Source organism: Erythrolamprus reginae, chromosome 1 (assembly GCF_031021105.1).
Source record: "Erythrolamprus reginae isolate rEryReg1 chromosome 1, rEryReg1.hap1, whole genome shotgun sequence".
NCBI classification, from domain to species: domain Eukaryota; kingdom Metazoa; phylum Chordata; class Lepidosauria; order Squamata; family Dipsadidae; genus Erythrolamprus; species Erythrolamprus reginae.
The window spans coordinates 219,801,087-219,816,436 of NC_091950.1; the positions used below are offsets into that span (position 1 = coordinate 219,801,087).

Sequence of the window (15,350 nt, forward strand, 5' to 3'; positions counted from 1 at the left end):
GTGGCAGCAACTGATCCACATCTTTTTTGTTGAACACATCAGCGAAGTCCGTGAGGCACTCAGGTAAAACTGCTGCGGGGGTTCCGGGCCCTTGAGCTGCGCAAACATGACAGTGATGGTCCATATACTGCAGACTGTAAAACGTGACAATGTTCTGAGACCACACCACATCAGGATCGTGTGCACGTAACCACGACAACCCCAGAACGATAGGAAAATGGATGCCCCTTGTGACGTAGAACTGGAGAGCCTCCTCATGAGTCCCGATGCCTCTCCGCACCGGCAACGTCTGGACTCAGATGGGCCCGGACAACAACACTTGCCCATCAATCGTTTCCACAGTCAGCAGAGGTTCTACAGGACACAAGGGCAATGAATGTCTCTATGCGGAAGCCTCATCCAAGAAATTTGTAGTGCCCCCCAAATCCACGAGGGCAAGAGCCAAGTATGACGATCTACATGGATTTGAACAGCAAGTGTGAGGTGTCGGTCTGTTCCGGGATCATGAGCCAAAGAATCCTGGAAAGGTTGAATACTGGCCCGACCTAGCGTTGCCACCAAGCCGGACTTCCCTCATTTCCCGGATGAACGGCTGGCTGAGGAACCAAGGGCATGGGAACCGACATCGGGGAATCAGATACTGTAGGGGGAACACCCTGCTTCTACACCGGATCCGAAAACTGCTGTCGTAACTGGGTGAAAAAAGCGGTATAATCCTGCAATATCGGATCATCTCTGTCCAGCAGTGGAGACACCCAGGAGGCAGCAGGGCCGGCCAATAAGTTGCAGAGGAATGCAACCTTCTCTGCATCCCTTGGAAAATGTAGCATTTGTGCATTGATAAACAGCTGCACCTCGCTGAGGAAGGCTGAAAACATGCGTCGGTCGCCCCCAAAAATTTTCAGTCATGGCCACGAAACATTTCCTCCGTGGCAGGGGTTGTGGAGCAGGAGTCGTTGGTTGAACCTGGGGGGGCAGGCTGCTGGGACAACACATCCACCTGGTTCTGCAACTGAAGCACTGTCTGCGTCAAAACTTGTATTTCCAGCCACAGTGCCCCAAACACAGCCTGCATCTCAGCCACACTAGCAGCCATGGTAAACCAATTGCAAGAAAAACAAAAGCAGGCAGGAACAAAAAACAAGCAGGAGCAAACTACCCAAACTGGAAGGGTGTGTGTCTGAGGGTGGAAGATTATTCTGTTCTGCCGGGCTCTCGGCACAAGCCCCTAATTAAATGCAAAGGTAGAAAAAGCAGACACACACACTTGAAAACTCAAGAACACTGTCTTTTCAAAAGGAAAATAGAAGCAAAACACCGTTTTTGTAGTCAAAGGGCTCACCTTCAAAGCAAACAGACTTGAATGCGGTGAGAAAACAAAAAACAAACACAAAGCAATTAACAAGTAGCTGTGAATAAGTCACAGCTACTCTCCTTCAAACGTTTTCCAACTCACACGTTTGACTTAAACGTTCAGAGTCCTGATAGCAAAACACAGAGAATCCTTGGAGAATCCAGAGAGTAAAGCCACTTCCACTGTCCCGAACGGATAATCTTCCACACTGAGAGGCTGGCACGGTGCCCATTTAACAGCAGCCCTAATTAGCTGAACCACACCCAACCACAGGTGAACTCTCTTATCTCTTGTAATACCTACGTAGCTGCTCTTTTCTATTCATGGCCCTTCGCCTGCGTACGTCAAGGAATGCTTCTTCATCAGAGTCCAGCGAAGATAAGGAGGAGGATGAATTACTTCCTAATGGGCTGCCTGCCATGACCCCCTCTGAGGGTCCCATTTCACAATCATTCCCTGCTTCCGACGCTGCTTCGCTGTCCGAAGCAGTCGGCAGTAAAACAGGCCTCTGACACTGGGAGGATTCACCCACATCCACCCACATACAGTCCTTGGGGCAGGAGCTGGCCTAGAGCCAACCACAACACATTCCATCAACTTATATATGTCTGATAAGTAAAATACATTTGTATTAGATTGCAATCTATCATTGTTCAGTCTCTTATTATTGCTTTCATTTTATTATATAAAAATGAATACATTGATATTTCCCATTTTCTTATTTTTATCACCTATTCTAGCTTTTAATCATATCACCTTTATTAAAAGACTTTTCCTTTCTTTCCTTTCTGACGTCTAATCACATTACCTATCTTAAAAAAAGAAAAAAGAAGAGAGAGAGAGAGAGAAAGGAAGGAAGGAAGGAGCAAATCAGAACAACATAAAACAAATTAAATCATCCATCCATTGTCTTGTCCGCTTCAATACTTTTAATTGATATGCTTTAAGCAAAAGAGGCAGAGAACGAAAAGCAAAGCAAAGCAATGATTTTTAAAAAGATCACCTATCCATCATCTCTTGTCCACTTCAATACTCTAATTACTATGCTTTTTTTTTACTTGCTTTCCACGTTCCTCTCTTAGATCTCTATCTCTAAGTTTGTTTTTTGGATGGTCAATCTAGATATTACTCCTGCCTCTCCTCTCTTCCACTGCCTAATTTCTAAGATTTCTACCCAAAACTGTCTCCCATTCTAATACATCTTCCAACTTTCTTAGTGTATTATAAAATATACCCCTGATTTAATTTATCAATCACTATTATTTTTATTGTTGTCTCCTCTTTGCCCTCTTCCTCTCCTTTCCTTTCTTCTGTTGACTCCTCCCTTTCCTGAGGGTCTTGGTCTTTTCTCCTCATCCCTCGTATGTCATTTTCCATTTTTTCCATAAACTCCTTAAATACTTTCTCCATAGTGTCTTTTAGATTTTGAAAAAGAAATTCCATCTCCATCGAAATTCCACAGTCCAAAAGCTAATTATTCAGTCCTTCAGCTACCCTTAAAGGGATGCACTAGTCCCAATTCTTTATGTCCCATAAGCAGGGCCGCCGATAGGGCGGTACTACTGGGAGTGGCGTCACGGGCCCAGCAAAATTGACCAATGAGGGGGGGCCGGTTTTGCCCGCTGGCCTCCTGGTGCACATGCGCAGTACCGGCCCTCTCCTGCTGGCCGCCTGCCTTACCAACGAAAAAGGCGGGCCCTCTGGCCCTCGTGAGGCAGGACTCGAAGCCCCGACGGAGCCTTTGGCAGCGCGGTCCTCCAGTCCCAGAATAAAGCGTGCGGCGAAGGTAGGAGCCCCTTTGGGGTGGTGGTTGCGCTTGTGTTAAATTTTGTTTCTTTCCTAAGCAGCCTTCTGTGTAAAAAAATCCATTTGGGAACGAGTCGTTCCCAAATTGATTTTTTTACACAGAGGGCTGCTTAGGAAAGAAACAAAATTTAACATAAGCGCAAGTTGTAGGCTTCACACGCGTGCACCAGCGTCCCCCAAAAGGCCCCCCCATGCACCCTTTTCCAAGGGCGCGCATGAAGCCGCGGCTGCCCCGGCCCCCCCGCGCCTCTAGCCCCCTCGCGCCCCCCTGGCTACTCGCCGCTGCCCTTGCCCGCCCGCCCGCTCCGCCTCTGTCTTCTCTGCAGGCATTCTCACAGCGGGGGCCGCCGGCCGGCAAAGGCTGCCCAAAACATTCAAAGTAAGAGCGAAGGTTTTTCTTACTTTGAATTTTCCGGGTTGGGCTGGCAGCAGGGGATGGGGAGAGTGCGCGTCAGCCTGCGTGCCCGACATTCCAGGCACCGTCCCGGTGCGACGCCCCAGAGACCCCTGACCCTGGTTTCCTGGATTCCTGGTGGCGGTGACCGAGCCCTGACCAGCGGGCTCCCGACCGAGCCCTGTTGCGGGAACGAAGCGAGTGGGGCGCTCCCTGCCCTACTGCGGCTCTTGTAACTCGGCCCGGGATGGGTGTGACTCTACGGGCTGCCCTCGTCGGCGAAAGGGAGGGGAGGGGAGGGAAAGAGAGGGCCGGGAGGACACTAAGGGAAGGAAGGAAGGAAAAATAGGGAGGGAAGGAAGGGAAAGACGGAGGGGAAGGAAGGGGAAGAGGGAGGAGAAGGAAACTGGAAGAAGAGATAGGTTGGTTGGAATGAAGGAAGAAGGGAAAGAAGGAGAAAGGGGAAGGGAAGGAAGGAAAGGAAAAGAGGGAGGAAAGGAAGGGCCGGGAGAGGGCTTGCCCAGGGTGTGTGGCCATGGTGGGCATGGCACGGGATTTGGGGGCAGTAGTTTTAAAATGGCCGGGGGGGGGCAGACACATAGGCTGTATGGGGCCCCAAAATTCCTGATGGTGGCCCTGCCCATAAGTAAACAGTCAGTTCCATAAAGATAGTCCCAGAGATTGTCAAAAGCCTCAATAGGTAGTTACACTGACTATTTCCAAATTTGTAATTTTCCTTTCATCAGCAGGTGACACACTTCACTTAAATTTAATTTAAATTCTGTTTACTAGCTGATCATTAATTATAAAACAGTTACTAAAAGCAGAATAGATTTTGTAAGTAAATAATTCCAACACATTCAAATTCAAGTGAAAAAGCAATGTTAATTTTTTAAGTCTATAGTTCCAGCATTTTAAAATGGCTATATTTTTAAAGAATGAATGGTTTCCTCTCTCTCTCTGACCATGTGCCCTTCTGGTTGCTAATCACTTAATTACTTTCCAAGGTGCTTTTTCTATTTAACAAATAAGCTCTAAGTTAATAGTTCCTCCATATTTCTTTGGGGTTAAAATTTGAATAGAAAGAATTCTTCTCACCCAGTTCACACACTGTTCACAAGGTCTCCTGCACTGTGCTTAGATGGTCATCTGCTATCCCAACTTTGTAGCAGCCATGTTAGGCTGGCTCTTCTTCCCATTGTGGCATAAAGTGAGAAAGAAATAGCCCTGGATTTTGACAGGAGAGTTGCGTTCTCTCCTGAGACCTTACAGGGCACCTCTCCTTAGCTTCACCACCTCCACAAAGCAGATTTTGCAGCACACTAACAGGGAGAAGCCAGCACAGGAACAGACAGATCTTTTTTAATGGTGTCATGGGAAAATCCACCCCTTCTCAAGACAAAACTTCTAAGGAATTAATATATATATCTGTAATTAACTACGGTATGTCAGATTGAGTATGTGTCAAGAGTTCAGTCTTTCACCTAGTTACTTCTTCACTCTCAGCTTGAAAACAATTGGGACAGAGATGGTTGGAATGTCTGGGGAATGTTCCTTGTACTAGATTTTTGAACAATTCTGAGAGATTTGTTTATTGATTTATTACATTATTCAGCCTATTGAGTAATATTAATACGGTAACTAATATTTCCATACAGTCAAATTTGGAAAAATTGTGATGTTTTCAGTTGCTGCATTTTCATTTATTAAACATTTGGTGATTGTAGAGGTCTACCTGTAATGTTTCATTTCTCTAAAATGATTATTTACTCAAGAATAAACAACAATTTTCCCATGACAGAAAGAGATCTATTTGGGATTATTCTTCCACTGTTAATTTTTATACTGACATTAATCAAGCAATCTTATCTTGTTTTAAAAATCTTTTTCACTTTCCTCTTTCTATTTTAGCTCATCATTTTATTATGGTCTCTGCATGCCATGAATCTTATGGAGAATTAATTGAGGACTTTTGCCTCAACAAATTTAAATCTGATATGGAAACTCTCAGGAAGACACTGTGGTGCGATTGGGATGAGACTTTGGAGTAAGTATCAAATAATCAAAAGGTTTTTTTAAACTTATTTCTTTTATATTTTTACTTTTTCTTATATTGTGGGTGTAAAAGACATTTGGATCATAATAGAATGACCAAATTAAAAGAGACCTTCAAGATTAGTCCAACCCCTTGCTCAGTACCACGTCTGAGGGATGACTATACAAATATTAGTGTAGGGGAATTTCTTTCAGATATCTAGCCTTTCTTGTAATTTTTATCCAAAGCAATATACCAAAAGAGATAGAGTTAAGGCCTAATGTTAGGGCTGTGAGGTAGCCTGAATGTCAAGAGAACTGGGACGGAGGCAAGCATTACATGCGTGAGGCTGCAGTCTTACTTTTTTTTCAGTTTTTTGTTCTTGGACTAAATATTGCTATTTATTTGTACAATATTTAAAATGTCATTGCATTTAAAAATTTAAAATCAGACAACTATGTGGAAAAGTAACTTTTATCTGTACTTTGAAAGTTCTGCTACAGCAAGTCACATTAAAAAAATGTTTACCTAACCCCCATTTCAAATTCACAAAAGTAATAGTCTGAGTGAAGGGGAAACCAACAGCTTAAAATAATATTTTAGAAAGGGAGATGAAGAGAAGGAGGAAAAGAAGGAATTGGAATCTTTACATATCCATCAAACTTGTGTTTACAAAAAAAAACATTCCTCTGCCTTAACTCTTTTTTGTTACTGTCTCAACTGACTGGAGAAAAAACATAAACTGTTCAAGGATTTAGAGACTCTTTGGATTTCTCTTGCAAATTTCTTCAAAAATAGGCACCACTTTGGTGGAAAGGTAACATGCCCAATTACTGCAACCTTTCCTCGTATGTTTTAGTTTCTAGTCCCTTTATCATTCTAGTTGCTCTCTTTTGCACTTTTTCTAGAGTATCAACATCTCTTTTCTAGTGGGGTGACCAAACTGAATGCAGTACTCTAGGTGTGGTCTAACCAGGGTGTTATAGAGTGGTATTAGCACCTCCCTTGTCTTGGAGTGTATTCCTCTGTTTATGCATCTTAAGATTATGTTGGTTTTTTTAGCCACCACTGCACATTGTTGACTCCAAGATCTCTCTCACATTCACTGCTGTTGAAAGTGTTTTCTTACCTAGGTGTGGTATCCTGCTTTTCTCTGCATTGACCTTCACTTTGTTTGTTTGGGCCCATTGCATTAGTCTGTCTAAATCCCACTGTATCCTGAGCCTATCCTCTGGGGTGTTGGCCACTCCCGCCAGCTTGGTGTCGTCTGCAAATTTGATGAACGGCCTGCCCACAGAGGTGGTGAATGCTCCAACACTAGTGACCTTCAAGAAAAGTCTGGAACTAGTGTGATGTAGGGTCTCCTGCTGAAATCCTACAATTACAGAACAAGAGTAACAAGTTGAAATGACAAGACTGGGCCAAGAAATATCTGAAGATAGTTTTTCAAAGGTTGTATGGACTGATGAAATTAGAGTGATTCATGACGGATGAGATAGATAGACCCATGGCTCGATCAATAAAACAGGAACAGATGTCAGCCAGGTGGAGGTTGACTCAGATGCTAGCAAGGTGAAGGTGGAATACTGGTATGGGCTGGTATTATTGAAGATGGGGTAGTTAGGGGGCTTCCGGTCTGGACCGGGGCTGCCGCGGAGGCTTCGGGACAGGGCTCTGTCTCCGAAGATCCTTCTACCCCTCCAAAGGTCGCCCCCAGCAATCAGATCGGGCCCGGATGGACCGATCCTAGAAAAGGGGGTTCCCCTGTCCTCAAGGGGCCGTCGCCAAGGTCCCGAAGTGGACAGGACCACCCCGCGGCTTTGGAGTGCGGAAACCGAGCCTCCAAGGAGGTATCGGCCATAGCAGCCTGACCACACCAGTGGGAAGTGAGAAGAATAAGGAAGAAGAATAAACTTAACTTCATCATCGCAGGAAAAATTAGTCATCAGAAAAGGAGAACCTAAGGTATAATTCATCTATAATTTTTGTTTGTGGAAGTAAGAATAAGAAAAACTGCAAAGTTAAAGGCGAAAAGAAAAGTTTGTAAAGAAAAGAATCATATCCATACGCTGACAAGGTTTTGCGGCCGGAACTAGTTTCTTTACACTTTCGTTTCCCTGATTATTAGAAAGAAAATTAACTTTTCAAGATTTAAAGACCAGAAAGAATAAATTCACCCCTGTAGATGCTTAGAGGGGGTGAGAACTCAAGGCTTTAAGATTTTAAGTTTTTTCGATCTTTGGAAGGCTGTAAGAAGAAATGAAGCTGCAAACTTAGGCTCTTTTTTTCTTCAGTGGAAGGATTACAAATCAAGGCTTTTTTCCCCCTTCTTTTCCGTTCCGGAGTGAATCAAACAATTAATCAAATGAAAGAGACGAATTAATGAATTTCCCTACGGTTTGACCTTTCTGCTCCTGGTATATTTACTTCTACTCTTAATGAATTTGAAATATTTGTGATTATTGCACCAGTATTTTTGTTTGAAGGCAAGAAGAGGAAGGGAAAAGTTTTTCTTTGTCTCTTCCCTATACCTACCATATAAGTCACTCGGGGGGTTGTTTTATTGAAACGGATTTATTGGACCATAATTTGAGATCGGATTACATGTAACTACTTTTACACAGACTAACTACTGGATTGGATTGGACTATAAATCTTACAACAACAAACGTTACACTTGATTTGAAGGATTAATTGTGTTTACTTTCTCTTTTTTTCCCCTGCTTTGGAATTTGGAGTACTTTTTTCCCTTCTCTTCCACTGATTTACAGCATTATTATTTGGAGATCGATGGACTTTAAAAGAAAAGTTTCACAGGCAATTCGTAATTAACAAGAGACTTCTTTTATTCTGGTATAAGTATAATATTAATATATTAGTTTTTCTCTTTTTTTATTTTCTTCTTTCTTTTTGGCTCCGTATAACATACTGATTGGGAGATATTACTGTATTATTATTAATATAATGAATTGCTAATAACCTCCTTTTCTTTCCCTCCCCTTGTTGTGGTGCTTTTTTGATTTTTAATTTTTCTCTCATTATACTGTTTTTTGTAAGATATATCTGCTTTTTTTTCTTTTTTTCTTTTTATTGTGTAGTGAGTAATAGACATATTGATTGATAAGTACAAAATAAGTTGTTGCTTCTGTCTTTTTTTTTCTTCTCTCCTTCTCTCTCCTCTTCCTTCTTTTCCTTCTTCTTTTCTTTTCTTTTTTCTTTTGCTTTTTTGACTGTTTCCTTAATAGTTTGGTTTGAATATTGCTCTTAGAGACTTTAAAACTAGATCTTAAGATTTTTCTTTGGCTGAAATATTGGTGTTGAATTTTTTATTATTACAGTATTATTATTGTTATTATAAATTAAGGTGATCAGTAATCAATTCAGTATCAATTTAAGAAATTTTTAATTGATTTGGAGTTTGTTGGATTTCAGTAAATTTCTAAATTAAGATTTTAAAATAAGATGTCGAGTACTTCCACATATACAAAGACAATTTAAAAACAAGCATTAACTTCATCAACATCTCCACAAGTTTCCCCTTTGGCATCACCTGTACACCAAAGTGCAACCGCAAGTATGTCTGCAAAAGAAAAGGAGAAAGCACAAGCACAACCATCGCTTCAGACGATCCAAGAAACGTTAAATGCAATGAAGGACTTTATGTTAAAATCTCAAAATGATGCTAATCAACAACGTGAAGAATTAAAGGCTGAAATTGCAGAATTAAAAGTAGACACCGCTGAGATGAAAGCAGATACAGGTGAGATGAAAGCGAAGATGAAAGAAGTAGATGAGAAAATGGACGAAATACAACAGACATTAAAAGAAAATGAACAAAGAATTAAGAATGCTGAAGCGAAGATTGACAAAGTTGAACAAAGAATGGATGCCTACGAAGGCAAAACAGACTCTTTAAAAAAAAGATAGGATGAATCCATCACACATTTAGAAATACAACGCGCCTCTTATGGTCTGAGATTCCAGAACATAACTGAAGAAAAAGAAGACTTACAAACTAAGATGGCTGAAATAATTGGAGGTATTCTACAGATGGACCCTACAGAACTATCAAAAGAGATAGATGAAGTTTTCCGAGTCCAAACTAGCTACGTCCGACGGAATAACCTACCGAGAGAGGTACATATCAAATTTGTGAGGAAGACCATAAGAGATGACATTCTGAGATGGACAAGAAATGAAAAACTACAAGACAAAGGAAAAGAAATAACTATACTGAAGCAAGTTCCAAGGAGAGTGAGAGAAAGCAGGAGGGACTATTACTTTTTAACCAAAATCCTCATCAAAGAAAACATTACCTTCCGTTGGCTTGTACCTGAGGGACTTTCTCTGTATTGGCAGGCGGAAAGAGTGAAAATAGAAAACATCGAACAAGCTAGAAAATTTTATGAAACAAGTGGAATTCGTAATCTTGAGCAACCAAGCAGAGCAGTAACCATAAGGAGAGATGCAGAGACGGTAGCAAGCAGCACCGCCCAGGGGAGTGTGGAAGAGCAAGGAGCACGTAGAAAACAACCAGAGCGCGAATCTAAAGATCCCAAGCAATATTACAAATGACAGTACCAGGAGATTTGAAAATCTTCTCAGTAAACGTAAATTGACTTAACGAACTGAGGAAAAGGAATCAAATATTTTCCAAACTCAAAAAACAAAAAGCACAAATTGTGATTTTACAAGAAGTACATATTAAGAAGACAAATAGAAAATTATTATTAAATTGTAAAATTGGAAACACGTATACAAATTTGGCGAACCAAAAAATAAAGAGGTATCGCAATATACGTTGAAAATTCAATAAACTCCAAACAATTATTTGCAGATCAGGAGGGAAGAATTTTAATCGTACAGGTAAATACTGATGCAAAACCCCTTGTTATTGTTTCTATTTATGCCCCGAATGAAAATCAAATGAGTTTTTACAAACAATTACACCAAAAAATAAATGAACTAAATATTGAAAATATGATAATAATTGGGGACTTTAATGCTATTTCAGATAGGGTATTAGATCATTCAGGGAAGAAAAAAGATAAGAAAAAGAAAAGTATTCTACCTACTACTTTTCAGAAAATGAGAACAGAATTATTATTAAATGATATTTGGAGAGAAAGACATCCTTCTACAAGGCAATATACATTCTATTCGAATCCTCATAAAATTTGGACTAGAATAGATATGGCCTGGGCCTCTAAAACAACTGCAGAACAAATTAGAGAAATTGAGATTGATACTAATACTTGGGCTGAGCACAGTCCTATAGTGATATATTGGAAAAATAAAAAGAGACAGATAAATTGGCAGATGAATAGGAACATTATAAGAGATAAACAATAAAGAGAATGGATAGAAAAAGAATTAGAATTTTTTAAAAAAATGCAATAAAAATTCAGAGACCTCTTTTCAAAACCTGTGGGATACAGCTAAAGCATACATTAGAGGATTAACGATCTCTTATACAGCGAAGAAAAATAAAGAAAAAAGGATAGAATACGAACAACTGATTAGTGAGTTGAAACAACTTGAGTTAGTATCTCAACACAATATTAAAGAATACGAGATTAAGAGGAAAATGGACTTAATTAAGCATAAAATAAAACTTATTGAACAAAAGCAAATAGCAGAAAAGATTAAAAGGGCCAAACAGCAGTATTTTGAACATGCCAATAAACCAGGAAGATGGCTCGCATATAAACTAAGAAAGTATAGACAATCAAAAATAATTAAAGAACTGATAGATGACAAAGGCATTAAAAAATATAGAAGTGAGGAAAAAGCAAAAATCATACAAGATTTCTATAAAGAACTATATAAGAAAGAAGATATTAAAGAAGATGAGATTTTTAGGTATTTAAATTCATCAGACTTACCACAACTAATGGAAGGACAACAAGAAAGGTTAGATAGTTTAATTACAATACAAGAACTGCAGACAACTATTAAAAAACAAAAAAACAATAAAGCTACAGGGCCAGATGCTATTCCGGCGGAATGGTATAAAATAGAAAGCGATGTAATAATAAATAATATGTTGGAAACTTTTAATGAGATTGTTATGGATGGTAAAATACCAAAATCATGGTCTGATTCGTTAATAACGTTAATTCATAAGGATGGGACAGATAAAGATAAAATTCAAAATGATAGACCTATATCATTATTAAATGTAGACTATAAAATATTTACTTCAATTTATGCAGAAAGATTAAAAAAGATTTTGGAAGAGATAATACATCAGGACCAAAATGGATTCTTACCTGGCAGGCAAATTAAAAATAATCTTAGAATGGTTATCAATTCATTGGAATATTATGAGCAACACCCAGAGAAACAAATGTCCCTGATGTTTTTAGATGCTAAAAAAGCGTTTGATAATGTGGACTGGATATTTATTAAAATGCAACTGAACCAAATGAGATTTGGTACTAAATTTGTGAACTTGATTGACGCCATATATTCTAAACAGACAACAAAAATTATACTAAATAATGAACAATTGGAAAAATTTGAAATCTTTAAAGGAGTTAGGCAAGGATGTCCGATCTCACCTTTATTGTTTATTTTATCCCTCGAAGTATTACTAATTAAGATTAGGGCAAATAATAAAATACAAGGAATAACCATTGGGAAAGAATCATATAAAACACAAGCATACGCTGATGATATGACTTTTATAATTGAAAATCCATTGATGACATTACCAATTCTGATAGCTACAATAGAAGAGTATGGTAAGGTAGCTGGTTTAAAAATTAATAAAAAGAAGACACAACTTATAGTTAAAAATATGACAAAAATGCAGGAAAGAAGATTAGAAATTCTCTCAGACATGAAGATTGTTAAAAAAGTAAAGTATTTAGGAATATGGATCACAGCCAAAACGATATCATTAAAAAATGATAATTATATCAAAATAATCGAAGAAATTAAAAAAGATTTAGAAATATGGAATAACTTGAAAATATCTTTCTTGGGAAGAATAGCAACTATTAAGATGAATGTTTTACCAAAGGTATTGTTTTTGTTTCAAGTAATACCTATAAATCCAGGGGGGAAATTTTTTAAAGACTTAACAACAATTGTTAAAAAATTCCTGTGGCAGGGCAAGAAGGCGAGAATAAAGTTAAGTATCTTAGAGGATATTAAGGAAAGGGCAGGATTCGCTCTACCTAATTGGAAATTTTACTATAAAGCTGCAGCATTAACTTGGATCAAGGAGTGGATAACTTTAGAAAATAGAAGAATATTAACTCTAGAAGGGCAAGATTTAATGCTTGGATGGCTTGCTTTCCTCTGGTATGACAAAGAAAAAACACACTCATATTTTAAAAGACACACATTAAGAAAGTATTTATTAGAAGTATGGAAAGATATTAAGAAAGATCACTTCTTAAATGTACCAGACTGGATATCCCCACTAGAGGTGATATCCCACCCTAATTTCATATCGGATAGGAAAATACCAAAGTATAAACAATTACTTAATGAACAAATGAATTTAAAAACAAGAGAGAAACTTCAAGAGGAAGGATTTACATTAGATTGGTGGCAATATATACAGATACAGTCGAAGTTCAAAAAAGACAGTAAAATATTTATATTTAATAAGAGTAAAAACTTATTGAGTAGTTTATTGACTACAAATTCAAAGAAATTAATTGGGAAAGCATATAAATATTTGATAGAACATAAAAATATTGACTTAACTCTCAAAGACAATATGATTACATGGTGTAAAAACTTTGGCAAAGAGTTTGATTTAGAGACTTGGGAGAAAGTTTGGATAACAAACTGGAAGATGACCAACTGTTTCTTTAAAAGAAAACCAAATTAAGATGTTTTATCGATGGCATCTCCTACTGAACAGTATTACTAAGATGTACCCAAATACCTCCCCAAATTGTTGGAAATGCAAAAATGAACTAGGTTCTTATTATCATCAATGGTGGACATACAATAAAGTCCGGATATATTGGAGAATGATAGAAAAAATGATAAAAGAGATTACATCATATGAAATAGAAAAATCCCCTGAATTTTATCTTCTAGGCATAGCTAAACAGAAATATAAGAAATATATTTCTTTTCTGGTTGTACATATTTTAACAGCCGCTAGGATATTTTATGCACAAAATATCCCCAAAAAAGAGGATGTAATTAAAAAAATATTAGATTGTGCAGAGATGGATATGATGACGAGAAGGCTGAATGATCAAGAAGAATCTGACTTTTACATTGTTTGGGATAAACTTTATATATGGATAGATAAGAATAAGTTGAAAACAAGGTAAAGAAAATGGTATGAATATAATTAAATGTTATTGACATTTTTTTTGCTGTTGTTAGTGTTGTTGGTTTCTCTTTTTTTACCAATTTAATTTTATGTTTATTAGAATATATAAACAAAGTTCTTCTTTTCAATTAGAATATTAGTCTGATTTAAAGACTTAAGACTTTATCCTTTTTTCTGTATTAAAAATTGACTTCAAGCAAAGAGGGGTAATTGTAACCCCTAATATGTGTTTAAATGTTTGTAAGTCTGTATGTCTTTTTTATTCAAAATCAATAAAGTTTATTTAAAAAAAATGAAGATGGGGTAGTTAGACCTTTTCAGGTTGAAGGTGGACTCAAAATCAACTCCCAAACGTACTACCATTTGTTAGAAGATAATTTCTTCAAGCAGCGGTACAGGAAAAAAATCTGCATCTTTCAAGAAGGTCATGATTTTTATGCAGGGCAATGCTGCATTGCATGCATCATGCATTGAAGTCCAGTGGTACCTCTACTTACGAACTTAATTGATTCCGTGACCAGGTTCGTAAGTAGAAATGTTCGTAAGAAGAAGCAATTTTTCCCATAGGAATCAATGTAAAAGTGAATAATGCGTGCAATCCCAAAGCTCACCCCCTTTGCCTTATTACCGCCAGTGCTCTGATCCTTGTTCGGGGGCGGGTGGAGGTGGCGGGGAGGACAGTGGAAGCTGCCCAGAGGGAGCCTCATGGTGGATTGACAGCACAGGGAGCTGCTTGGCAGCTAGTCCATGCAACTTGGAAGGGGTGATGGTTGCGCTACAGAACTGGGTCTGCGGGGCAGGGCTGTGGCCCCGAGCTGTGCGGCGTTCATTCTGCCTCCTCCTTCTTCTTCTCCACGCCCACTCGCATGCTCCCTCATCCCCAGCAGCTGCGCTCCCTCCCACCTATCAGGAAGCCTTTTCACTTTCTTTGGCCTCTTGTTTGTTCCATGGGGAGAGGGATCAATAGGAGGAGGAGGGTGCGCGTCTCTCCTCCTCGCTTCTGCTCCTCCTTTCGCAGCTTCTTCCAATTAAGACAGTTCTCGAGCCTGCGGGGGGGGGGGGAGAATGGGAAGTTTGTTGCCCGTGTGTGTATGTATCCGCTTTCTACTGGGGAATCCTGCCGGCGGCAGTTACAAGGCAGGGGAATCCCTGCAGCAGTAAGAGAGCGCAGGCACCCAGCCTCGGGTTCGTAAGTAGAAAATGGTTCATCAGTAGAGGCAAAAAAATCTTAAACACCTGGTTCATATCTCGAAAAGTTCATCAGTAGAGGCGTTTGTAAGTAGAAGTACCACTGTACTCCATTTTATGGCTAGCCATACAAAGGCCATAAAGATGAAAGAATAATGACATCCCCCCCCCTCACTTAACCTAAACCCTATTGAGAAATTATGGGCCCTTCTTAAATGGGAGATTTGTGGTGAAAGAAAACAGTACACCCCTCTGAATAGTGTCT

The 15,350-nt window shown here is 39.1% G+C and overlaps 1 protein-coding gene across 1 annotated transcript in view; it reads left to right on the forward strand.

Annotated features, from left to right (window-relative positions):
* The window catches only part of RAMP1 (receptor activity modifying protein 1), an 81,041-nt gene that overhangs the window by 48,953 nt on the left and 16,738 nt on the right, over positions 1-15,350 (forward strand). Inside the window, exon 2 of the mRNA XM_070732256.1 lies at positions 5,466-5,601. Coding sequence (XP_070588357.1) covers positions 5,466-5,601 — 136 coding nt within the window. The remainder of the gene's footprint in view (positions 1-5,465; positions 5,602-15,350) is intronic.